Below are 25,456 nucleotides of genomic sequence, written 5' to 3'. Positions count from 1 at the left end.
CTGTAAAGAGTGTTTGTTTGATGATGAGGCAAAGGCCTCTCTTTCCCATTGTATATACGCTTGTGTTGCAAGTGTTTGCCCTAAGGGCATTTTGGAAAGCAAAATAGCAGGTGGGAGAACAACTGATGCCTCCTTGGATGCTTTTAGGAGGGATTGAGAATGGAAATGTTGGACAGGAAGGCACATGAAGAGTAGACCTTTCAGGTTTGATTATTGTTGAGCGTGAGTAAATTCTTTCCTTTCATTTTGTTCATCGGTTAATTTTGTAGAAGTATTCGGGCGAAAAAAAAAAATTTGTAGAAGTATATTCTAGACTTAAATTTTCTAATTAAATGATTTATCTTCCAATATTACATGATATACTACATTCGTCTCTAAATATAAAACCTAATGGAGATTTTCTTTACTTCTAAATATAATATTTCAATTTACTTTTTATTTTTTAAATTTATAATTATTTTTCCAAACTCTCTTACGCACATAAGGTATTTTTCAGGAGGAAGTTTCCAATTAAATGATCATATGGGTACTTTGAAAATATCAACAAACATTTTTTTTTATGAATAATTAATTTACCTAATTTTTTTAACCTTTATAAATTAGCTTTTATAGTAGAAATCAATGCAAGACTCTCATGCACATAGATGTTGGAGTTGAGGCTTATTTATTTGTTATCACCCGCATGGAAATTGTTTCTGAGACTGTGCCTAACCTAATAAGTGTCAATCCCGTTTGGTTACTTAAAATAACGTACTCTTTCAGTCCTAAATATAAAACCCTTATACTAGTGTGTATAAGGGTCTTATATTTAAGACCAAAGAAGTAATATTTTTCAATCAGAGGACAAATAAGAAATAAAATATCCACTTCCTACGATTTTTCCATCAAAAGAGAAATAATTAATTATATTCTTATTCTGGCCGTGAATATAGAATCATTTCACTTTAATTCACAAAGATTATGGAAAGGAATTAAACTGGTTTCTCGCAATCAATGTGACAAAATTTGCAGTAATTTTCTGTCAAATAACAAATAGGATGTGAAATATCTCTTTATATTCATATAATTATTATTTATTATCCCGTCTAATCTTATACTCCTGCTTATTTCTTCCTAGGTATAAAGAACACATTACCATTATTTATTGGATATGTTGTATTATTTTCATTATCCCACCATTAATTATATGAAATGATCAAGTTAGTAGACCCATGTCAAATATTTAATACATGCATTTGTTGAAAGAATTTTAAATCTGAATCCTATTCCCTTCTCTTTTATATATAAGATCCAAATAACAAAAATAAAATTTTTTTGATTAAAATTGATTAAAAATAATAAATGTATAAAAATGTGTTTTCAAATAAAGCCTAAGAGTGAGTAAGAGAATCAGTAAGAAAAAGAAAGGTCAGTGTGAGAGAGCATTTGGTTAATTAATATAGTGATATAATATGAAATTATTAGTAAGGGAAAAAATGAAAAAAAAAAAGTTAGAATTTCATGCATTGTTTGATCACCCATTTACAAATTATGAATTAGTATGTGATTTGTTTTGACTCTTACCATTACAAATGCGCCGAATATTGCTTTACTTAAAATGGTTAAAGCATATTTTTGGTCTCTTGATTTTATTTAAGATTTTATCTTGGTATTTTAATTTTAAAAAGTAAATTTTTAGTCTTCTAATCTTAGAACAATAAACAAAAAAATAATAATATTAAACTTTTGAATGCTGATAAAGTATTACTAAATACTATAATACTAAGTTTAATTTTTTAAAATAACCATTATTATTATAAAAAATCATTATTTAAGACTAATAATTTTAAAATTAAAGAACTAAAAGTATACTTTTCAAAGTTAATAGACTAAATTGAAACTTTATATAAAGTTAAAGGATCAAATAAATACTTTAACCTAGAAAAACCTTTAAAAAAATTCTTGTGAAATGTAAGAAACTTTTGCAATGACAAAATGGAGAATTATTAAGATTTGGTGCTCATGTGAGACAACAAATTTATTTTGCTCATCTTTGAAATCAAATTAAAAAAAAAAAACTTAATACCCCAAACTACCATTGACCTACAAATTCCATAGAATCTTACACTCGTCTTCCCGTCTCGTCGAACGCCAAATTTTCAGTAGAAGGATCTGCACTTCTGAATCCAACTGAAGACGTCATTTTGCAGAGCTCCTTCGTGGTATGTCTCCTTTCATTTTTCATTGATCAGCTCTAGCCTGCAGTTCAAATGAGGCTTTGTTCCTACTATTCACAGACTTCTGTCCCAGGACCAGGGAACAAGAAAACCAACCAGAAAAGAGAATGAAAAGTGGAAAGAGCAGGAAAATTATTTTCTTTAGGTAGATTGTGTTAGAGTGGAATCATGGTGACTGGGAAATGTTTGTGATGAATTCATTGTTTTTTTGTCTACTTATATGTAATTCTTCTGGTTGATATGTATATGATGATGGCTTTGGTTCTTATTCTACTTTTCTTTATTCAGTTTAATTTATTCAGATTTTGATTCTGATAAAGTTTGTTTTAAATCCCAGTTGACGTGATATTGTTTTTTCCCAATCTCCTGTTGTAGTACTCAACTTCATGGTCACTTCAATTTGTTTCGTGGTTTTCAATCATTTTTTTTTTTCTGTTTGCCGATTCCTTTTAGTGATAAACGAGAAGTTGATGACTTTGCCACTCTCTTTTTTTTTTCCAATCTATATTTTTATATAGTTATTGCTTTATTTGGTAACTTATTTTCTTGGATTGAGGGTAATTTGCCTCATTCGGTGATAGGGATGGCCATCAAATGGATGTGTATTGCCTATTGCCTTGTTCTGCATTTAATGGTTGATATTCACAGTACAGGGAGGTTTTGGGGCAGGGGTCTTTGAAGAAGGCGAATACTTTTTCCCAGTAATTTCTATGCTGAGTGGAATATGTAATGAGCGATAGCAACTGAATAAGTAACATAAATTCATGTGATACTAAACACTTTGGGGATTATGATTCACTAACATTACGTTCTTAGTGAAATTACTGCCTCTGGAGTTTAATATAAAAATTAGTTGATTAATTTAAATAGATTAAAAAAACTAGTTAAGTTAATTATTGATATGAAATAGGTGTTGATTTTTCTAAAATATTCTTACTGATTAAGTGTATTGGCTAGAACTATAATTATTATAAAAACTGTTTTAAAAAAAAAAATAAATATGAGAGACAAAATATATTAAAATCTTATATATAAAATCAAAATAAAAGTCAAATAAATTCTTATATTGATAATCAAACCTAGCACAATTTATTAATTTCTGGCCGCTAGCTTGAAGATGATGAAATTCACTCCTGGGAGTCCCCAAACATGTTGGGTGGATGTGAATGCCGCCAACAAACTAGGGCTAGTGAGGTTGGGACCCGGTTTAAGTGTTCAATGACTTGGATGACCACCTAATGCTTTGAATGGTTTAAAATTAAAATTTTCAATTAATCTTTTTTTGAATAATTTTTTTTCAAAAAATGATAATTAAGATATTATCTTTATTTTATCTTTTATACTCATTAAAATAGTTTTAATAAAAATAAAAAAGAAATTACGTTTGGACTTTTAAATACAATGAATTTGGGAGTAATACTACTTTTTTTTGTGTGCACATTTTGTCTCTTTGGTGTGGCCGCGTGGATCGTTGCTGTGGTGATGATAATTCTGAAAATACCAAGAACAAAATAGCATTTTATTTATTTATTTATATAAGAATGCTTGTGGTCAACTCAATTCATAGCTATGGGAAGCTGATTCTTAATTATTCCCCAGTACCCTCTTCAGGCTGCTTCTTCAAGCCCTCCATCTTCCGCACAGGTTCACGCATCTCCTTCTCATTCCTTTTCTCTGTAAAATTTTTTTTTGGGGGGGGGTTGACCGCAAAAAAATTATTATTAGTTGAACGGAGAAAAGGGGAAAAAGAAGTTAAAGTGAACTAATTTCTTTCCTTTGGACTCATAAATGAAGTAATTAAAATTTAAATATTATCTTACTTTATACGAGTAATCTTTATAATTATGTAAAAAATCGGCAAATAACCATGCATTTAAATTTCAACAAAATGAAATCCTAAGTAACTCATTAGATCTTAAGTAATAATATCAAAATCTAATATATCCATATAAATTGGTTTAAAGTTTTTAAGGATATAAAATTTTGAAATATTTGCTTTATCGAAGTTTCAAAAGTTGTCATAAGAGTAATTGGATCTTAAACAATAATCTCAAATCTTGAATATATCCTCATAACCATATAATTTCAAATCTTAAATAATCTTAGATTTAAATCAAATTAATTTAATTTGAAATAAACGTATGGCTAAAATATAAATGCGTTGGAAAATTTGAAGCCGACGTCCCGAACACCTTAAGACTCGCTGCCTTTGCTGTCTCTCCCATTGACCTTCTCACCTCAAAGGATGTTGTTCTTCAGAAGAGCTTCAAGGTATGCCTTGCTCAGATTGCCTCTGTTTTCTGCATCGTCTCTATCTTTATCCCTTCGTTCTCCTTCATACGCCCTAACTCTCCACTTTTGTTTCCATTCCAATTCCAAACATCCTCAGAATATTGAAGAGGCTCTCTCTTCTTTTAATCGCTTGCTTCATAGGCATCCCCCACCCTCTATAATCCAAATCAACAAGATCTTAGGATGTGTCTCAAAGTTGAGACATCATCGAACTGTTATCTCCCTTTTCGGACAAGCACAAACTAAGGGATTCGTGCCAGATTTGGCTACATTGAACATCTTGATCAATTGTTACTACCATGCGGGTCAAACGACTGCTGCTTTCTCTGCCTTAGGTAAGATTCTTAAGATGGGCTTTCAGCCAGATAAGATTACTTTGACTACTCTTATGAAGTGCTTTTGCATCAATAATGACATTGGGAAGGCTTTGGATTTTCATGATGATCTGATAGCAAGAGGGGTTCAGTTGGATGCATTTAGTTACGGCACGCTGATCAATGTACTGTGTAAGAGTGGAAAAACAGGAGCTGCAATTAAATTGGTCCAAAAGATGGCGGATGGGCTAGTTAAGCCTAATTTAATCATATATAATACAATTATTGATGGCTTTTGCAAAGAAAGACTCATTAGTGAAGCCTATGATTTATATCATGAAATGATTGATCAAGGAATATTTCCTGATGTTGTGACCTACAGCTCCCTAATACATGGTTTTTGTGTCATGAATAAATGGTCGGAAGCTGCAAAATTATTTAGTAAAATGAAACTTGAAGGCATCAATGCTAATGTTCGTACTTTTAGTGTAATGATCGATGCATTTTGTAAGGAAGGAAATGTCATCAAAGCTGAAGCTATTGTTGGTTTGATGATGAAGAGTGGTGTGAAGCCTAATGAAGTTACATACAGTGCTTTAATGGGTGGTTATTGCTTAATCAATAATATTGGGGAGTCAATGAAATTATTCAATAAAATGGTCAAGAGTGGTTTAACTCCTGATGTTTTTAATTATAGTATTTTGATTAATGGACTATGCAAAATCAAGATGATTGATGAGGCCATGGATCTTTTTTTAGAAATGAAGGGCAAAAATTTGAATCCTGATATTGTTACTTATAGCTCTCTTGTTGATGGTTTCTGCAAATCTGGTAAAATGTCACGTGTGCAGGATATTATTCATGAGATGCATTATAGAGTTCGGGCCCCTAATATAATATTTTATAGTATCTTATTAGATGGATTGTGCAAAAGTCACCATCTTGACCAAGCAATCAGATTATTTCAGCAAATTGTTGATCAAGGAATTCAGCCTGATAGTTACACATATACTATACTGATTGATGCTTTGTGCAAGGGTAACAGATTAGATGATGCACGACGGATTTTTCAGCATTCTTTGATGAATGGCCATCATCTGAATGTCCAAGCATATAATGCCATGATTGAATGACTCTATAAAGAGAGTGCCTTTGATAAGACAAAGGCCCCTCTTTACCATTGTATGCATGTTTGTGCTGCAAGTATTCGCCCTAAAAGCATTTTGGAAAGCGAGAACAACTGACGCTTCCCTGGATGCACTTGGAAGAGATTGAGAATGAAAATGTTGGACAGGAAGGCATATGAAGAGTAGACCTTTCAGGTTTGATTATTGTTGAGCATGAGTATATTCTTTCCTTTCTTTTTTTGGATCAGTTAATTTTCTAGAAATATATTCTAGGCTTTAGTTTTCTTAATTAAATGATTTATCTTCTAATATTACATGATATACTACCTTCGTCTCTAAATATAAAAACTAGTAGATAAATTTTTTTAAGTATAAATATAACATCTCAATTTATGTTTTGTTTTTCAAATTTATAATTAATTTTCCGTACCCTCTTTCACACATTAAGGGATATTAATCAGGAGGGAGTTTCTAATTAAATGATCATACGAGTACTTTAGAAATATCAATACGCATTTTTTAACAAATAATTAAATTATCTATTTTTTTTAATCTTTATAAATTAGCTTTTATGGTAGAAATCAATGCAAGACAAAAAATTGCTATTTATGAGCGTTAATCCCGAACACTCATGCACATAGATGTTGGAGTTGAAGCTTATTAATAAGCGTCAACCCCGTTTGGTTGCTTAAAATAAAGTAACCTTTTTCAATCAAAGGAAACAAAATACTCCTCTGGTCCTAATATAAGACCTACTTTATAGTATAATTTATATTATAAAATGAATCTTATAATTAAGACCGAAGAGTATCTATTTTCTATGATACTTCCATCAAAAGACAAATACTAGTTATTGCTAATTATATTCTTATTCTGCCCGTGAATATAGAATCATTTCACTGTAATTCACAAAGATTATGGAAAGGAATTAAATTGGTTATTCGCAATTAATGTGACAAAAGTTGTAGTAATTTTCTGTCAAATAAAAAATAGGATGCGAAGTATCTTTTTATATTCATATAATTATTATTTATTATCCCCTCTAATCTTATACTTCTACTTATTTGTCCTAAATATAAACAACACATTACCATTATTTATTGTATATGTTGTATTATTTCTATTATCCCACCATTAATTGTATAAAATGATCAAGTTAGTTGATCCATGTCAAATATTTAATACGGGCATTTCTTGAAAGAGTTTTAAATCTGAATCATACTCCCTTCTCTTTTATATATAAGATACAGATAATGGAAAAAATTGATTATAAATGTATAAAAATATGTTTTCAAATGAAACCTGCAAGTGGGTGAGAGAATTAGTAAGAAGAAGAAAGATGGGTGTGAGGGACTATTTGATTAATAAATAGTACTACTTAACTTTTTAATATAAAAGCTAGTTGACTAATTTAAGTATGTTAAAAAAATTAGTTAAGTTAGTTATTTATAATAAATAGATGTTGTCTTCATTAAAATACCCTTACTCATTATATGTCTTAATTAAAAACCCTTAAGATGTGCAATTATTATAAAGTTATCTTAAAAAAAAAATAAATATAAAAAAAAGTTGATTCGGGTCTTATATCTAAAATTAAATTAAAAATCAAATAAGCTTTTATATTAAGAATTAGAAGTAGTAATATAATATGAAATTATTAGTAAGGAAAAAATGAAAAAAAAAACTTAGAATTTCATTCACCGTTTGATCATCAGTTAGAATGTGATTTGTTTTTAGAGGTGGGAATCAGGATCGGCCTTTTAGGGCTGGCGGGCTTAAAAGAGCCAGCCCTCCAGGGCTCAAATTTCAAAAATACCCCAATTTGTTAGGCCCGGCCAGTGGGCTTTTGGCCCGTTTAAGAAAAAAAATACTATTTTTTATATTTCTCATATATTTTTATAAAAAATAAAAACAAACCAATGAAATTGTTAATAGAAAACATAAATATGAACAAAATTAAGTCACAAATACAAAATATCCTCATATATAAATATCCATCAACATCCAAGAACATCTAAAATATTTATTAACAAAATAACAACATCCAAAAGTTTTATCTATAGTGCGATTGTATAATAAATTAACACTATCATTAATATTCAGCGGAGGTCTAATGAAATGATAAAAGAAGGCTAGTCTCTACTTCGTATTTTGTGCTACTTGTCACTACAAAAAAATTGACTTTCAGCAGCGACTTTATAAAAGTCGCTGCTGAAAGTTTTTAGTGGCGACAAGTCGTCGCTAAAAAGTCATTGCCGTAGCAGCCGTGACTAAAAACTTTCAGTGGCGACTAAAAAAGTTGCCGCTGAAAGATACTTTCAATGATGACTCTTAGAAGTTTCGGCGGTGACATTTGTCGCCGTTGAAAACACTTTCGGTAGCGACATTTGTCGCTGCTGAAAAACCTTTTAGCTGCGATAAGAATGTTGCCGCTGAAAGACACTTTTAGCGGCAACATTAAAAGACTTTTCAGTGGCGACAATTGTCGCTGTCGAAAGGTATGTTTAGTAACGACTTTTTTGTTGCCGCTGAAAGTAATGCCTAAGAACAGTTGGCTTTACCAACACCACGTCATCACCGCCGGCCGCCACGTCATTGTTGCCGGCGGCCACATCATCACCGCCAACCGCCACATCATCACTAGCCACTTCCACGTCATTGCCACATCACTCCTTCCCACCACGTCATCGTCCAAATATTTTCACCTTAAATGTGTCTTCTTCAAGGTTCGAACTCGTGACCGTCTCCTTTCGTGTCCAATCTACTTGCAGCTGAGCCAGATTGAATTTGTTTATTAATATTGTAAAATAAAATATATATTATTATATTACACTTTTAGCGGCGACACTTTTGTTGCAGCTGAAAGTCTTAGTTTTAGTAGCGAACTTTCAGGGGCGACCAAAAAAGTTGCCGTTGAAGGTCTTAGTTTCAGCAACGAACTTTCAGCGAAGACTTCTTTTGTCGCTGCTGAAAGTCGTCGCCTAAAGTCTGTTTTTTTGTAGTGTGTGTTTGTGATGAAAAAAGTTGACAAATTTGTTTTTTTGGATAAACGTTTTGGTTGTACCGTCTGACTGCAATTTATTTATTTATTTTTTTTGGGTCATGTGTTTCATATATATTTACTTCTTACTCTTGTAACTGTTATGATCAAAGTACTTTGTAAAGAGCCTTTGTATGATGAGGCAAAGGCTTGCTTTATAAGGTGAAAGAGAATCGCCTGAATTTGTAACTTTTGAAACAGTTATTGTACCAATTTTGAAAAAAGGTGGCAATGATGCGGCAACGAATCTTGTTCGCAAAATGTTCACTGGAGGTCTAATGAAATGATAAAAGAAGGTTAGCCACTCTACTCCAAATTTTATGTGATACTTGTATTCACAATGCTTTTTCTTTTTCCTTTTTTATTAAGATGGTTTCACTGTTGTGGCTGATCGCAGTTGGATTTTTTTTTTTTTTTTGAGTAATATGTTTCATACATGTACTTTTTTACTTTTGTTGTAGCTAGCGGTTTCTTTTTGTTTCTATAGCTTGACATGAGTTTGATGCAACACACGGACACACACATTTGTTCTCACAGAAATAGAGAAGATTCAGGGAAAATAGATTGAAACAGAGGAGGTGGAAGAAGAAACAGAGAAGGGACGGGGAACAAAATGGAATTGAGGGGGAAAATAGAGCAATGATGAAGGAAACATTTTCATTCATCCAAAAAGAGTTTCCATGCATATGCTGTCTAACCTATACTTATAGAAACATAATCAACCCACTTGTGAGATTTCCCTCCCTTGAAGGAATCAAAAAGCAAAAGAAAAAGAATATTAAAATAAAAATCAACAACTTGCCTAGGTTTCCTCTGTACGAAGGAAACATCTGTGATACAATAGGACATAGAACATAAGCCACTTGTAAGATAGAATAAGACATAAAAACAAGGTTTCTTTCATTTCTGATGCATGTGTACTTGAGTAGAGCATTATTTGTTGTACCCTGCCACTTGCATTTGCCTCTGCAATTTTCCTTGCCATATCTATACTTTTCCCTTGATGAAAGCCATGGAAGGGCTCCTTATGAGAAGAAAGGTGTTGTATTTGTATAGCATATCAATGTGATATTAACGTTTTGTTCTTTTTTATCATGATATTTCCACCCAACATTTTGGAATCTGTGATAAGTAAATCCAAATTGGGATTGAAAAGCAACTCCATTGATTTCCCTCTCCTTCCCTTTTTCACCCATCATATTTTATCCTAGTGTTCTTGAATGCTGACATTATTTTTTGTCATTATTTTTCTTTTGCACCAGCATCAGCCCTTATCACGGCATGTCTGTGTTGCAAGGAGGCATGTCCATTTTACTCGGTTATTTCCCACAAGAGCAGTATGGAAAGCAGACAAGTCAGTGGAAAGCAAAGTAGCATTTGGGAAGAACAATTGATGTTCCGGTGGATGCTTTTCTACTCAGCTTGCTTTTGATAGCTATGCTTATTATGGTGAAGATGATGTTGAGAATTGAAATGTTGGGGAGGAGGGCATATGAAGAGTAAACCCTTCGGATTTCATTAGACGGGCGAAATAAGGCTCCGACAGCATCTATAACTAAAATGATGCCTATTTTTGTTGAGCATGATTATATTCCTTCCCTTTGATGATCTTTCAATTTTGTAAAAGTATATTCTAGAGTTTTGTAATAATATGACGTGTTGATTTCACGAAAAAAAGGAACAACATCAAAGAGGAGCAGCAAATGGTACTGCTATGACTGCTATGTCAATATGCACAGCAGTTGGCCCTGCTGGGGGTGGTGCAGTGTAAGTATACCTATGTTTTTTTCCAAAGAAAAATAATTATTGTTTTTTGGCATAACTCATCATTTTTAGTGAAAAGCATTGCCAGACAAAGTTGAGCTCAAATGGTTGCATTGAACTCCGATGACCGAATGGTCTTTAACTCCATTGCTGCCTATGATCTGTGATTTTTGATCCTTTGTGCATATCAGTTTACCTAGCTTGAAGCCAGAATAACTTATCTAACTCATAATTTTTTTTTATTTTATTAAAGAAAAATTTTACATTGAAAATCATAAGTCTGGATTGGTTAGAGGATTCCATTTATGAATTGAGATTTTCCCGAGTATTTTGGCTCCATAAGCCTCTGCATATTAGCTTTCCTGTTCTCTGTATCATCCATTTGTGTGTCCCCAAGGTCATCCTTTTGTTGTAACAACGCCTCAGTTTAACATGCTTATCCATGTGTAATGTAAAATTTCAAAACCTGTCTGCAATTTGCTGATTATAATCTTGATCCTTGCGGATTAACTTGGTCCCAGGAAGGTGAGGGAAGCTGTCCTTATCTCAACAATAATGCCACTGCCCAAGGATCGCTTTTGAAATCTCTGTGAAGCACATCTCTCTCTACCAAAATGCAGCTGTTTGCTCCATAAAGCCCCTCTGCCACTCGATCTTCTCTCATCATCATCCTCCTCCTCTTCATTCTTATCATCCAAGCATCTCAGAAACTTGTTCCGTTGGCTGTGACTGTGCAGAAATCCCGCACCATCTGTTTGTTGAATGTCCTTATACTTGTGCATTTAGTTTGGGTGTCTATCATTACGTCTCAATCACACAAATTTCAATGAACATAAAGTTTGGTTCATGACCATATTGCAACAACTGCATAAGGACAGATATTCTCACCAAATACGTGGTATTATTATTATTATTATTATTATTATTCAACATCCTCTGGATGAGAAGAAACCATTCTATGCATGAAGGACAGGTTAAGAAGCCTCAACAGGCCATGGAAGAATTCTTTTGCGCATCTTCCTCATCAAATCTAGCCTTCCAATCCCTTCCCCTCCCCACAAGGCAGACGCAACACTAATGAAGCAGAGTGGCTACTAATTTTGCAAAGGATCAAGCAACATAACGGTACTTTTTGTCATGCTTGGATTGTTTGTCTCAGGCAATGCCTTGTGCTCTTCAGTTGGGGGAAATATGCTAAGGGTAGTGGAAACTTCGTCCTTAAATGCATCAGATTGTGAAGTCTGAATCATTTTCTGTGCAAGGTGGAGCAGAGCTATGTTTGGCATGTATGTGTAAACGGTTCCTAAGGCTCTCCAGCTCTGGAACTAATAGTCTCGACACAGTGGTAGCTGATATCCATAATTTGTTATCTTTGTATCCTATTTACTACTTACCTCTGTAATCTTGTTCTTTTTACTGAATTTAAGTTGATTATCTTACCAAAAAAAAAAGAATAAAATAAATGAAATTACACAATCTAGAATGAAATCACATACATACATGTTATCAATGGGGAGAATATATATATATATATATATATATTTTACTGCTCATGGAGCATGAATGCGTATATTTGTTTGTTTTATGTTGGCCAAAATATGTTTGTTTCATAGAAAAAACAAAAACCCACATCAAACTAACCAAAAAAACAAACCTCTAGTTAAAATAATCAAAACCAAAATCATAAGTTTGCGCAGCTTTAATTTTTCCTCTTAACTATGAAGGGGACATTTTAGTCATTGAAAAATTGTTTCATAAAAAAAAAAACAAAAACAGACATCAAACTAACCCAAAAAAAAAATCTCTAGTTAAAATAATCAAAACCAAAAGCAGAAGTATACGTAGCTTTAATTCTCCTTCTTAACTATAAAAAGGACATTTTAGTCATTGACAAATCTCTAATTAGGTTTTTTGCCTAACTATGGGCTTGTTGAAAGTGTAGGCTTGAATTTAGATTTTAGTATTTTGACAAGATCTAATTAATATTTTTCTTTATGAACAATCTTGATCTTTTATAGTCCTTTTTCCTTAAAAATTCAAGTCTAAAAATTACTTACGTCAAAAAATTAAACAAACAAAAAAGCAGTTGCCTAAATAAAAAATAAACAAGTTCTCCGGAAAATGAATACTTCGTTTATATCAATGCCCGGCTCTGCTTGCCTCTTTTAAAATCGAAACATTCCTTTTGGTTCGGGAAAAACTATTTACCCCTAAAATGTGATAATTAAAAGAAATTAGTAATAAAAAAGTGGTCAGGATTCTGAATTTTCGTACGGTAGAACCAATCTGAAGAAAATTTTCGTCCTCCTATCACGACGAACGCCAAGTTCTCAATTGAAGTCTTGGTTGAAGGATCTGAACTTCTGAATCCAACTGAAGATGCCATTTTGCAGAGCTCCTTCGAGGTATGTCTTCTCCCAGTTTCCTTTGTTTTCTACCGCGTCTACGTCTCCCTTCCTTCTTTCTCTCCACTTCTGTTCCCATTCCAATCCCAGAAATCCTCAGAATATTGAAGAGGCTCTTTCTTCTTTTAATCGCTTGCTTCATTTACGCCCTCCACCCTCTATAATCCAAATTACTAAGATATTAGGATCCGTGGCAAAGTTGAAACATCATCGAACTGTTATCTCCCTTTTCGCACAAGCGGAGTCTAAGGGATTCACGCCTGATTGCGTTACACTGAGCATCTTGATTAATTGTTACTGCCATTTGGGTCAAATGACTTTTGCTTTCTCTTCCTTAGGCAAGATTCTTAAGATGGGCTATCAGCCAAGTACGATTACTTTGAACACACTAATGAACGGCCTTTGCATCAATAATGACGTTGGAAAAGCCTTGGATTTTCATGATGATGTGATAGCAAAGGGTTTTCAGTTAAATGCAGTTAGCTACGGAACACTGATCCATGGACTATGCAAGATTGGGAAAACTAGAGCTGCGGTTAAGTTGCTCCAGAAAATGGCGAGAGGGCTGATTAAGCCTGATTTAGTCATGTATAATGCAATTGTTGATGGCTTTTGCAGAGAAGGTCTCATATCTAAAGCCTGTGATTTATTTCATGAGATGATTAATCATGGAATATCTCCTGATGTTGTGACCTATAACTCTTTGATATATGGTTTTTGTGTCATGGATAAAGGGCCAGAAGCTGCAAGATTGTTTAATCAAATGAGACTTGAAGGCATCAACGCTGATGTTCTTACTTTTAATATATTGGTTGATGCATTTTGTAATGATGGAAGTGTCACCAAAGCTGAAGCCGTAGTTGCCATGATGTTGAAGAGCCGCAAAAGTGCTGATGTTGTAACTTATAACACTTTAATGAAAGGGTACTGTTTGATTAATAATGTTAGAGAGTCACAAACACTATTCAACAAGATGGTCAAGAGTGGTTTGACTCCTAGTATTTTTAGTTATAACATTTTGATTAATGGACTTTGTAAAATCAAGATGGTGGATGAGGCCATGAATCTCTTTAAAGAAATGCGCTGTAAATGCTTTATTCCTGACATTTTCACTTACAATTCCCTTGTCCACGGTTTGTTCAAGTCAGGTAGAATCTCTGATGTGCAAGATATTATCTATGAGATGCATGATAGAGGTTGTGCCCCAAATATAGTATTTTATAGTACCTTGTTAGATGGATTGTGCAAAAGTCACCATCTTGACCAGGCAATTTCATTATTCAGGCAAATTGTTAACCAAGGAATTCAGCCTGATACATACACATATACCATACTTATTGATGGTTTGTGCCAGGGTAACAAATTAAATGATGCACGACAGATTTTCCAACATCTTTTGGTTAGTGGTCATCCTTTGAATGTCCAAGCATATACTGCTATGATCAAAGGACTTTGTAAAGAGTGTTTGTATGACGAAGCGAAGGCTTTGCTTTATAAAATGCAAGAGAATGGATGCTCGCCTAATTTTGTAACTTTTGAAACACTCATTATACCTCTTTTGGAAAAAAGTGACAATGACGAGGCCAAGAATCTTGTTGGCGAAATTATTCAGTGGAGGTCTAATGAAATGATAAAAGAAGGTTAGTCACTCTGCTTCAAATTTTATGTGATACTTGTGTTGATGGAAAAAGGTGACAAATGCACTGACTATATTTATTTTTTACTTCTGTTGTTTTGTTTTGTATTTTTTGCTTGATATGAGTTTGATACAAAACACAGACTTGTTCCTATGGAGATAGAGAAGATTTAGGTGAGAATTGAACGTTGGAGAGGAGGGCATATGAAGAGTAAATCCTTCAGGTCTCATTAGATGGGCATAGTAAGGTTCCTAAAATGATGCCTATTTATTGTGGAGCATGAGTATATTACTTCCCTTGTTGCAGTGTTTGATATTGTAAAAGCATATTCTAGAGTTTATGTTTCTTAAGTAAATGATTTATCTTCCACTGTTTTTTTTTTTTTTGTTTCTAAGGCTCCCATGAAGATTGTTTCTGTGACTGTACCTGATGAAATTTATGAGCAAAGAAGCTATTATATTGGACGTGGGTTTTGTTATTGAGTCACGCATAACAATTGGCTGTAGAATTTTGTAAGTGGTTATTTGTAGTGGTGTCTATTCATTGATCACTTGATGAAGCACTGGCTGCTTTTGTTTTTGGCTTTGCTTGTTGGGATGAGAAAAAAGATCGATAATGGAATAATTAGAGATGAGGACATATTAAGAGAAATCCTATCATGTAAGGAAAATTATAAATAAAAAAAATATTGAATTTGATATAAATGAAATTTAATTATAAGTTATATAGTAGGATGTGAATATATTAGGATGTTTAGAGGATATTTAGATAAGCTCATGGTATTAAGATTTATTTTCATTAAGATTTTTACTTATAAGTAAAGTTTCTATGCTCCTTTGTAACTCACTTTTGTGATTTGATTAGAAGTTATTTATTTTTTCTAAGCTTCGCTATAATTGAACCTTTGAAAACTTAACTTGCAGAGTTTTTCATTTATTTAGTTCTTTACTTCCAAATATTCATATGTCATGTTTTTATTGGAGAACTTGACAACAAACAAAAATGCTGCAACTCAAATGAGGCTTTCTTCCTATCCTTCTTAGACTCCCGTCCCACAAGTCACACACTCATGTTGTGAAAATAGCAACAAAAAAAAAATCCATAATCAAACTAAACTATCAAACAGAAATAGAATGGGCTAAAAATCTAAGACCCAAATGTTTCATTTTGTGTTGAAAAACTAGTTAGTCAGTTTTTGTGAATCCAATTCATAGAAATTCCGTCTAGTAAAATGGAAGAATTATAAATTTTTAGAATAATAGATAGAAATATTACAAATAGAGCAATTGCAAAACCTATCAAAGGAATAGTTTCCCAATCAAGAACTATTTTACCATATTCCGAACTCAAAGATTTTAATAAATTCCCTGGTATTCTCACCAAGTACATGGTATTGTTATTATTATTATTCTTCTTCTTCTCAATATCATCTGGATGAGAAGAAACCACTCTGCATGAAGGACAGGTTAAGAAGCCTCAACAGGCCATAGAAGAATTCTTTTGCACATCTTCCTCATCAAATCTAGCCTTCCAATCCCTTCCCCTCCCCACAAGGCAGACGCAACACACTAATGAAGCAGAATGGCTACTAATTTTGCACAGAATCAAGCAACATAGAGGCATTTCCTGTCATGCTTGGATTATTTGTCTAAACTTTGTCCTTAAATGCATCAGATTGTGGAATCTGAATCATTTTCTGTGCAAGGTAGAGCAGAGCTATGGTTGGCATGTATGTGGAAACGGTTTCTAAGGCTCTCCAGCTCTGGAACTAACAGTCTTGACAGTGGTAGCTGATATCCAAAATTTGTTATCTTTGTATCCTATTTACTACTTAACTCTGTAATCTTGTTCTTTTAACTTAATTTAAGTTGATTATCTTACCCAAAAAAAAAAACAGTATAAAATAAGTGAAATTGCACAATCTAGAATGAAATTACATGCATACAAGTTATAAATGGGGAGGATATATATATATATATATATATATATATATTACATTTATATATATTTTACTGCTCATGGAGAATGACTGCGTATATTTGTTTGTTTTATGTTGGCGAAAATATGTTTGTTTCATAAAACAAAAACAAAAACCTACACCAAACTGACAAAAAGAAAATCTCTAGTTAAAATAATCAAAACCAAAATCAGCAGTATACGTAGCTTTAATTTTTCCTCTTGACTATAATAAGAATATTTTAGTCATTGATAAATCTCTAATTAGGATTTTTGCCTAACTATAGGTTTGTTGAAAGTGTAGGTTTGAATTTGAATTTTAGTATTTTGACAAGATTTAATTGATATTTTTCTTTATAAATAATCTTGATCTTTTATAGTCCTTTTTTCTTAAAAATTCAAGTTTAAAAATTACTTACCTAAAAAAAATAAACAAATAAAAAGGCAGTTGCCTAAATAAAAAATAAACAAGTTCTCCGGAAAATAAACACTTCGTTCATATCAATACCCGGCTCTGCTTGCCTCTTTTAAAATCGAAACAAAATAAGAATATTATTCAGAAATTAGTAATAAAAAAGTGATCAGGATTCTGAATTTTCGTCCAGCAGAACCAATCTGAAGAAAATTGTCGTCTTCCTAACGGGACGAACGCCAGGTTCTCAATTGAAGTCTTGGTTGAAGGATCTGAACTTCTGAATCCAACTGAAGATGTCATTTTGCAGAGCTCCTTCGCGGTATGTCTTCTCCCAGTTTCCTTTGTTCCCTAGGGCATCTACGTCTCCCTTCCTTCTTTCTCTCCACTTCTGTTCCCATTCCAATCCCGCAAATCCTCAGAATATCGAAGAGGCTCTCTCTTCTTTTAATCGCTTGCTTTATTTACGCCCTCCACCCTCTATAATACAAGTTAATAAGATATTAGGATCTGTGGCAAAGTTGAAACATCATCGAACTGTTATCTCCCTTTTCGCACAAGCGGAGTCTCAGGGATTCACGCCGTCTGTGGTAACACTCAGCATTTTGATTAATTGTTACTGCCATTTGGGTCAAATGACTTTTGCTTTCTCTGCCTTAGGCAAGATTCTTAAGATGGGCTATCAGCCAAGTACGATTACTTTGACCACACTAATGAAGGGCTTTTGCATCAATAATGACGTTGGAAAAGCCTTGGATTTTCATGATGATGTGATAGCAAAGGGTTTTCAGTTAAATGCAGTTAGCTACGGAACACTGATCAATGGACTATGCAAGATTGGGAAAACTAGAGCTGCGGTTAAGTTGCTCCAGAAAATGGCGAGAGGGCTGATTAAGCCTGATTTAGTCATGTATAATGCAATTGTTGACGGCTTTTGCAGAGAAGGTCTCATATCTAAAGCCTGTGATTTATTTCATGAGATGATTAATCATGGAATATCTCCTGATGTTGTGACCTATAACTCTTTGATATATGGTTTTTGTGTCATGGATAAAGGGCCAGAAGCTGCAAGATTGTTTAATCAAATGAGACTTGAAGGCATCAACGCTGATGTTCGTACTTTTAATATATTGGTTGATGCATTTTGTAATGATGGAAGTGTCACCAAAGCTGAAGCCGTAGTTGCCATGATGTTGAAGAGCCGCAAAAGTGCTGATGTTGTAACTTATAACACTTTAATGAAAGGGTACTGTTTGATTAATAATGTTAGAGAGTCACAAACACTATTCAACAAGATGGTCAAGAGTGGTTTGACTCCTAGTATTTTTAGTTATAACATTTTGATTAATGGACTTTGTAAAATCAAGATGGTGGATGAGGCCATGAATCTCTTTAAAGAAATGCGCTGTAAATGCTTTATTCCTGACATTTTCACTTACAATTCCCTTGTCCACGGTTTGTTCAAGTCAGGTAGAATCTCTGATGTGCAAGATATTATCTATGAGATGCATGATAGAGGTTGTGCCCCAAATATAGTATTTTATAGTACCTTGTTAGATGGATTGTGCAAAAGTCACCATCTTGACCAGGCAATTTCATTATTCAGGCAAATTGTTAACCAAGGAATTCAGCCTGATATTTACACATATACCATACTTGTTGATGGTTTGTGCCAGGGTAACAAATTAAATGATGCACGACAGATTTTCCAACATCTTTTGGTTAGTGGTCATCCTTTGAATGTCCAAGCATATACTGCTATGATCAAAGGACTTTGTAAAGAGTGTTTGTATGACGAAGCAAAGGCTTTGCTTTATAAAATGCAAGAGAATGGATGCTCGCCTGATTTTGTAACTTTTGAAACACTCATTATACCTCTTTTGGAAAAAAGTGACAATGACGAGGCCAAGAATCTTGTTGGCGAAATTATTCACTGGAGGTCTAATGAAATGATAAAAGAAGGTTAGTCACTCTGCTCCAAATTTTATGTGATACTTGTGTTGATGGAAAAAGGTGACAAATGCACTGACTATATTTATTTTTTACTTCTGTTGTTTGTTTTGTATTTTTGGCTTGATATGAGTTTGATACAAAACACAGACTTGTTCCTATGGAGATAGAGAAGATTTAGGTGAGAATTGAACGTTGGAGAGGAGGGCATATGAAGAGTAAATCCCTCAGGTCTCATTAGATGGGCATAGTAAGGTTCCTAAAATGATGCCTATTTATTGTGGAGCATGAGTATATTACTTCCCCTGTTGCAGTGTTTGATATTGTAAAAGCATATTCTAGAGTTTATGTTTCTTAAGTAAATGATTTATCTTCCACTGTTTTTTTTTTTTTTGGTTTCTAAGGCTCCCATGGAGATTGTTTCTGTGACTGTACCTGATGAAATTTATGAGCAAAGACGCTATTATATTGGACGTGGGTTTTGTTATTGAGTCACGCATAACAATTGGCTGTAGAATTTTGTAAGTGGTTATTTGTAGTGGTGTCTATTCATTGATCACTTGATGAAGCACTGGCTGCTTTTGTTTTTGGCTTTGCTTGTTGGGATGAGAAAAAAGATCGATAATGGAATAATTAGAGATGAGGACATATTAAGAGAAATCCTATCATGTAAGGAAAATTATAAATAAAAAAAATATTGAATTTGATATAAATGAAATTTAATTATAAGTTATATAGTAGGATGTGAATATATTAGGATGTTTAGAGGATATTTAGATAAGCTCATGGTATTAAGATTTATTTTCATTAAGATTTTTACTTATAAGTAAAGTTTCTATGCTCCTTTGTAACTCACTACTATTTAGTTTCTCTCAGCTTCACTATAATTGAACCTTTGAAAACTTAACTTGCAGAGTTTTTCATTTATTTAGTTCTTTACTTCCAAATATTCATATGTCATGTTTTTATTGGAGAACTTGACAACAAACAAAAATGCTGCAACTCAAATGAGGCTTTCTTCCTATCCTTCTTAGACTCCCGTCCCACAAGTCACACACTCATGTTGTGAAAATAGCAACAAAAAAAAAAAATCCATAATCAAACTAAACTATCAAACAGAAATAGAATGGGCTAAAAATCTAAGACCCAAATGTTTCATTTTGTATTGAAAAACTAGTTAGTCGGTTTTTGTGAATCCAATTCATAGAAATTCCGTCTAGTAAAATGGAAGAATTATAAATTTTTAGAACAATACATAGAAATATTACAAATAGAAATATTACAAATAGAGCAATTGCAAAACCTATCAAAGGAATAGTTTCCCAATCAAGAACTATTTTACCATATTCCGAATTCAAAGATTTTAATAAATTCCCTGTAATAATTCGTTTCGGACCAGATCTAAATTGGTTCTAGTGGAGAAGAAAAAAAGGGGTTAAATTAAAAATCTTTTCTGGAGCAAGAAAATTATATTCTTTGGTTTGATTCTTGCGCTAGAGTAGAATCATGGTGACTTAGAGAAATGTTTTTGTGATCAGTTTATTATAATATTGACATCTTATCTTACATTAATATTATGTGTTGAATGAAATTTGGGTCTCAGGTTGGCAATCTCCTTCTTAGTGCCCGTTTGGATTAGCGGTGAACAACTGTGATTTTAGATAATCGTGAATTTTATAAGTGATACTGGCTATAAGTGACACTAGTTAATCGTGATTTATGTTTGGATATTTTTTTTATAAGTGATTTTAAGAATTGTTATTATGTTTGGTTTTTATTTATTAAAATCACTTATGAGTGTATAATTACTAAAAAGGACATGAAGTTAATAAAGTTGTTTACATTTTCATAATTATTATATTTAATAATAAATTTTATTAAATATAATTTAATAAATGACATGAATATTTAAATATTATTTTTATTTTAAAATTATTATTATTTAAAATCACTTACAAAATTTATGTGTAGTACAAATATTAAATAAAAGACCCCATATAAATTAGAGATGAATGAAAATATAAAAAAAAATTAAAATAATTACTATTAGAATGAGGGGTAGATTAGAGAAAATTTAGTTACTGAAGATTCATCGGGATTTTTCAAACGTAAAAGCTACTTCTTATTGCTTATCCTAAAAGTGCGGTGGAAGGTTAAAATCACGATTCATCGGGATTTTATAAAAATCATCCAAACACCCTAAACATGCTTCATAAGCACTTATTTGAATTTAAACGGGCTTATTTAAGATCCCACCGCTTAACCAAACAGGCTCTTAAAGACCAAATTATCTGAGTAGATTTAGTGTCATTGATTTTATATATTACTGGATTTTGTATAGTTAGTTATTTGAAGATTCATACAACGTCGGATATTTAAAATACATATATCAAATATGTGAATTTATATAGAAAAATAGAATAAAAAATAAAATTGCCCCATTTGAAATGAAATTAGACTATACTTGTTATAAATAGTCATGACATTTTTCATAATCCCTTTTTCATGATCAAGATTCAATTTCAAACATTGCTGAAGTGAAATAGAGAAATGGAAGAAGGCATTTGCCCCAGTTAAAGAAAGTGAGAGAATGTGGTGCGTTAGTAGATATGAGAGAGAGAGACTAAATATAATGAGCTAGATGAATTTTATAAAATGTTATGAATTACTATTATTATATTTTCCTTGAAACCTAAAAGATGGACTTTCCTTTAGCTCAAAAAAACAATGGACTTACTAATTTATTCATTTAGACGCAAGAATTGAAATAGGTTGCGAAAACAAAAGGTTTTTTGGGCAACTAAAACGGAACTTTTGGATCATGGACAAAAACTAATTAATCTTGATCAATACATCAATCAATGTCAATGTACATAATAAAATTTATAACAAAGTATATTATTTTTTGGCCAAGAAAATATTATCAATAAATCATACTATTTTATAATTTCATACAATACGTTTTAAAAAACATCATCCATCGATAACATCCCACATCCCGGTACGTTATAATAATGTACCCATCCTTTTTATAATATAAATAACTGAATTATATCCTTGAAAATTCATAAAATCATAACTTTTCTTTTAAAAACAACAATGAAGGGAAAGTGAGTCAGTTGATAATTAATATAATGAGACTAACCGATACTTAATGAGGATAAGAATAAAAAATATAATAAAAATTTTAAATAGATTATTAACATTTCTTCAACTTGTAACTTTTTTGGGAGAAATTTATATATAAGACATGAAGAATTAATTAATTACAGGCGTAGAACAAGAACAATAGTCGGGACAATTCTAGTAGGGGTAGTAACGACAATTGACCACCTGCGTTTATTATGGCAATGGGAGTCGCCTTTTCCCTCTCGGAAAGAAAATAAACGCTTCTTGCAGTTTCTGGAGCACTCGAGGACCTTCATTGGCTGATCCCCACTTCGTAATTTATCCTTCCACACATCATTTCTTGTTGTCTTGTGATAAAAGCTTTGGTCTTTCTTCTTCTTGCTCATCTTCGCTGCTTTCACGCCCACATTTACATCCTCAAAAGATGAGGTTAGCATGCAAATCCCAGTACCAGCATTGCTTGCTTGCTTGCTTCCATATCTTCCTTTACTTTTTCCATTTTGTCTTTGACATGAGTGATGGTAATTCTGCTAATGCCAAGAACAAAACGGCATTTGTATTCATTTGTTTATTTGCATATTTATATATGAATGCTCGTGGTCAATCTGATTCATAGGTATGGGAGTCTGATTCTTATTCCCTAGTTTCCAGTATTTGCTTGTTCACATGCACTATAGTGGGTACATTTTTTTTTGGGAAGCAAAAGGAAAAAGATGTCTGTTACTGGCATCCTTTTCATTTCGCTGCGTTAGAAATTCATTTGAGACTTTTGTTTTCCGGTTCCTTTCATATCAAGTTTGGCATTGGGGCCTATTCCATGCAGTCTAGTGGCTAATAACTCTCAGTTATTGGGTTCCCTCTGATTGTAGGCAATGATATTATAAATACATTGTTTCCGTAGGAAGATTTAGATCAGAAGCATAATAGGCACACTTTTTGACTTGGTCCTTGAGATTATTACACGTTTATTTCCATTTATGATCTATGATTATTGTGATCTATCTAGCTTTGATGCAGTTGGTCTTTTTGTCTTTGTTTTATTGTATCAACAATTGAATGCTGAGGAACTAAACTATAATCATGGGTGTTGGTGGGAGCTTGAAACTTGTTTGAAATCTAGAGAATGAGGGCCTTGTCAGTGTTTCTAATTAATTTTTGTGGTCGAACCTCCATTAATCCAGAGTTAAATTTTAACCTACATCCTGCTAATTGATGAATATTCTTTCTTTTATAGCCGACACCCGATTGTGAAGTGGGCTCAGAGATCAGACAAGGTGTATGTGACTGTTGATTTGCCTGATGCTAAAGACGTAAAGCTCCAGCTGGAACCAGATGGAAGATTTAATTTCTCTGCACACAAAGACGAAATTCCCTATGAAGTTGACCTGGATCTATTTGATAAGGTCAATGTTGAGGTACAAATAATCAATTCTCCAGAGTACTTGAGAATTTGACCCCTTTTAGCTACAAATTGATGGTTGATGGCATTTTGCAGGAGAGCAAATACAATATTGGTGTAAGAAACATAGTTTATGTTATAAAGAAAGCAGAGAAGAAATGGTGGGATAGGTTGATCAAGCAGGAAGGAAAGCCTCCTGTGTTCGTCAAAGTTGATTGGGATAAATGGGTTGATGAAGAAGAAGAAAACGGTAGGCATTGTAATTATGACTTTGTGTTAATTTATTGTTGTGTTACATGTGGTTCAGTATAGTGATATAGTTCCTTGAATTTACAGAGAGAGCAGGAATGGACTTTGATGACATGGATTTCTCGGTAAGTTCAAAGTTTTCTAACACAGGGAACAAGTTGTAAATAATTTCATTAACTTAAGCTATGAACAAGTCCAGTGATTTTGGGGACAATGTGCAATAAGACTACTGCCAAATGGAAGGTTGACTTTTAGGTGGTTATACTGTTCTATTGAATGTATGTTTTCTTGTGGAGGGTCATTTTGGTGTAACCCCAAATGTTATTAGCCCTGTAAGAGTACAATGGAGGATGAGTTATGTACTTTAAAGTAGCTTTATGTGGGACAAGGACCTTTGCGAAGGCTAGTTAGTGTTCTCAGGATATGTTAACCGGGAATCCAAACAAGAGCTTGGTTTAAATTTTAGAATATAAGTCAAGAGGCCTCTTAACTTTGCTTGATAATGGCTACATCATCTGAGTTTTATGTGGGATGTTAATAGCTTTGGAAAGTTGTGTTTTTAGTCTTTCCAAAACTCCTTTTGAATTTGTTGCTAACTGAAAGCATATTGTGCAGAAATTAGACATGGTTGGGGATGATTTTGATATGGATGATTCCAAGGAAGAGGAAGGTTAGAGCTTTTGTGAACTTTCTACATAACTTGTGAAGGAAATTTTCTGCCAAAACTTTTTAAATTTCCATGGGGGGCTGAGTTACCTAGTGACTTACCATGCCTGCTTGTTGTAGAAGAACTTGTTAAGATATGGTTTTTGTAATTCTTAACATTGGAGTACTTTCTGATTCACACTGTACAGAAGAAATCGAAACGAAAGAAGAGGACAGGCAGAAAGAGGCAGGAGAAACGGCTGCACCGGTGGCTGAGGAAGCTAAGGCTTGACTGCCTTGGAAAGACAGAAAGTTGAGACTCTTATCGTTGACAAGAGCTGTGTGAAAGTGAGGTTTTCTAAACTCAAAATTGCTGAAATTGTGTGCCGTTTTCTTAGGTCTGGGCATTCTCAAATTGTGTCTTGTCTTAGTTAGGTACAGGCATTTTCGCATCAGCTTGTATGCTATGCCTTCCGAAGCAGGTCCTAACATTAAGGACCCGTTCTGTTTAAAAAAACACTTTCTAGGGTCATGATATTATGATATATCTTGTTTAGCCTGTAAACTCTTCTTTTTTTCTTTTTTTTTTTAAACTGGGAAATTTGTATTAAGTTTGCAGCCTTTTGGAAACAAACATCATGTTGTGGTGAATGGACTCAACGAATTCCCCATCTATGAAAAATGAAAAGGCAAAAAAAAAAAAAAAAAAGGTTGATTCAAACTGAGCTTATTATAAAGTTGAAGATGAAGAATTGAAAAATGGAAAAGAAGCTTTATTGCCCGAAATATTTGAGTTTTTCAGGTGTTCAGTAATTTATGTATGAGCTTGCCTATGACAAATATGAAAATACTTGATGCTGTACCTAAAAAAATTTAGATTGTTGCTCGATCTGCAAATCTCTATCTTTTGGAGTATTATTT

At 33.0% G+C, this 25,456-nt stretch overlaps 3 protein-coding genes across 4 annotated transcripts; all 3 read left to right on the top strand.

Annotated features, from left to right (window-relative positions):
* Window positions 1-4,461: 4,461 nt before the first annotated feature.
* On the top strand, window positions 4,462-5,955 carry LOC114758438 (pentatricopeptide repeat-containing protein At1g62930, chloroplastic-like). Its single transcript, XM_028947470.1, has one exon. The coding sequence runs from the start codon at window positions 4,462-4,464 to the stop codon at window positions 5,953-5,955; it is 1,494 nt and encodes a 497-aa protein (XP_028803303.1).
* A 7,120-nt stretch (window positions 5,956-13,075) lies between these two features.
* LOC114758471 (co-chaperone protein p23-1-like) lies at window positions 13,076-25,219 on the top strand. 2 transcript variants are annotated; one of them, XM_028947522.1, is made up of 6 exons: window positions 13,076-13,158; window positions 23,477-23,657; window positions 23,738-23,891; window positions 23,978-24,015; window positions 24,506-24,560; window positions 24,745-25,219. In XM_028947522.1, the coding sequence occupies exons 1-6, from the start codon at window positions 13,133-13,135 to the stop codon at window positions 24,825-24,827; spliced, it is 537 nt and encodes a 178-aa protein (XP_028803355.1). In that variant the 5' UTR covers window positions 13,076-13,132; the 3' UTR covers window positions 24,828-25,219. The 2 variants fall into 2 exon arrangements, with proteins under 2 accessions (XP_028803355.1, XP_028803356.1); XM_028947523.1 differs by lacking the exon at window positions 13,076-13,158 and adding an exon at window positions 22,594-22,671.
* Window positions 13,318-15,102, top strand: LOC114758470 (pentatricopeptide repeat-containing protein At1g62590-like). Its single transcript, XM_028947521.1, has 2 exons — window positions 13,318-13,781; window positions 13,893-15,102. Exons 1-2 carry the CDS (start codon window positions 13,472-13,474, stop codon window positions 14,801-14,803), a joined length of 1,221 nt encoding a protein of 406 aa, XP_028803354.1. The 5' UTR covers window positions 13,318-13,471; the 3' UTR covers window positions 14,804-15,102.
* Window positions 25,220-25,456: the final 237 nt, after the last annotated feature.

Source organism: Neltuma alba, unplaced genomic scaffold, assembly GCF_004799145.2.
Source record: "Neltuma alba isolate B1F8T4 unplaced genomic scaffold, ASM479914v2 tig00010701_pilon, whole genome shotgun sequence".
NCBI lineage: Eukaryota > Viridiplantae > Streptophyta > Magnoliopsida > Fabales > Fabaceae > Neltuma > Neltuma alba.
The sequence above is the reverse complement of the archived record's forward strand: the minus strand, read 5'-3'. Positions and strand labels throughout refer to the sequence as shown.

Bases quoted from the DNA above. Each gene is read 5' to 3' on its own strand.
- LOC114758438 (XM_028947470.1), top strand. From the start codon at position 4,462: ATGTTGTTCTTCAGAAGAGCTTCAAGGTATGCCTTGCTCAGATTGCCT.
- LOC114758471 (XM_028947522.1), top strand. From the start codon at position 13,133: ATGCCATTTTGCAGAGCTCCTTCGAG. The intron at 23,658-23,737 runs GTACAAATAATC...GGCATTTTGCAG, and splicing joins TTGATAAGGTCAATGTTGAG to GAGAGCAAATACAATATTGG. The intron at 24,561-24,744 runs GTTAGAGCTTTT...CACACTGTACAG, and splicing joins TGATTCCAAGGAAGAGGAAG to AAGAAATCGAAACGAAAGAA.
- LOC114758470 (XM_028947521.1), top strand. From the start codon at position 13,472: ATGACTTTTGCTTTCTCTTCCTTAGGCAAGATTCTTAAGATGGGCTAT. The intron at 13,782-13,892 runs GTCTCATATCTA...TCATGGATAAAG, and splicing joins TGATGGCTTTTGCAGAGAAG to GGCCAGAAGCTGCAAGATTG.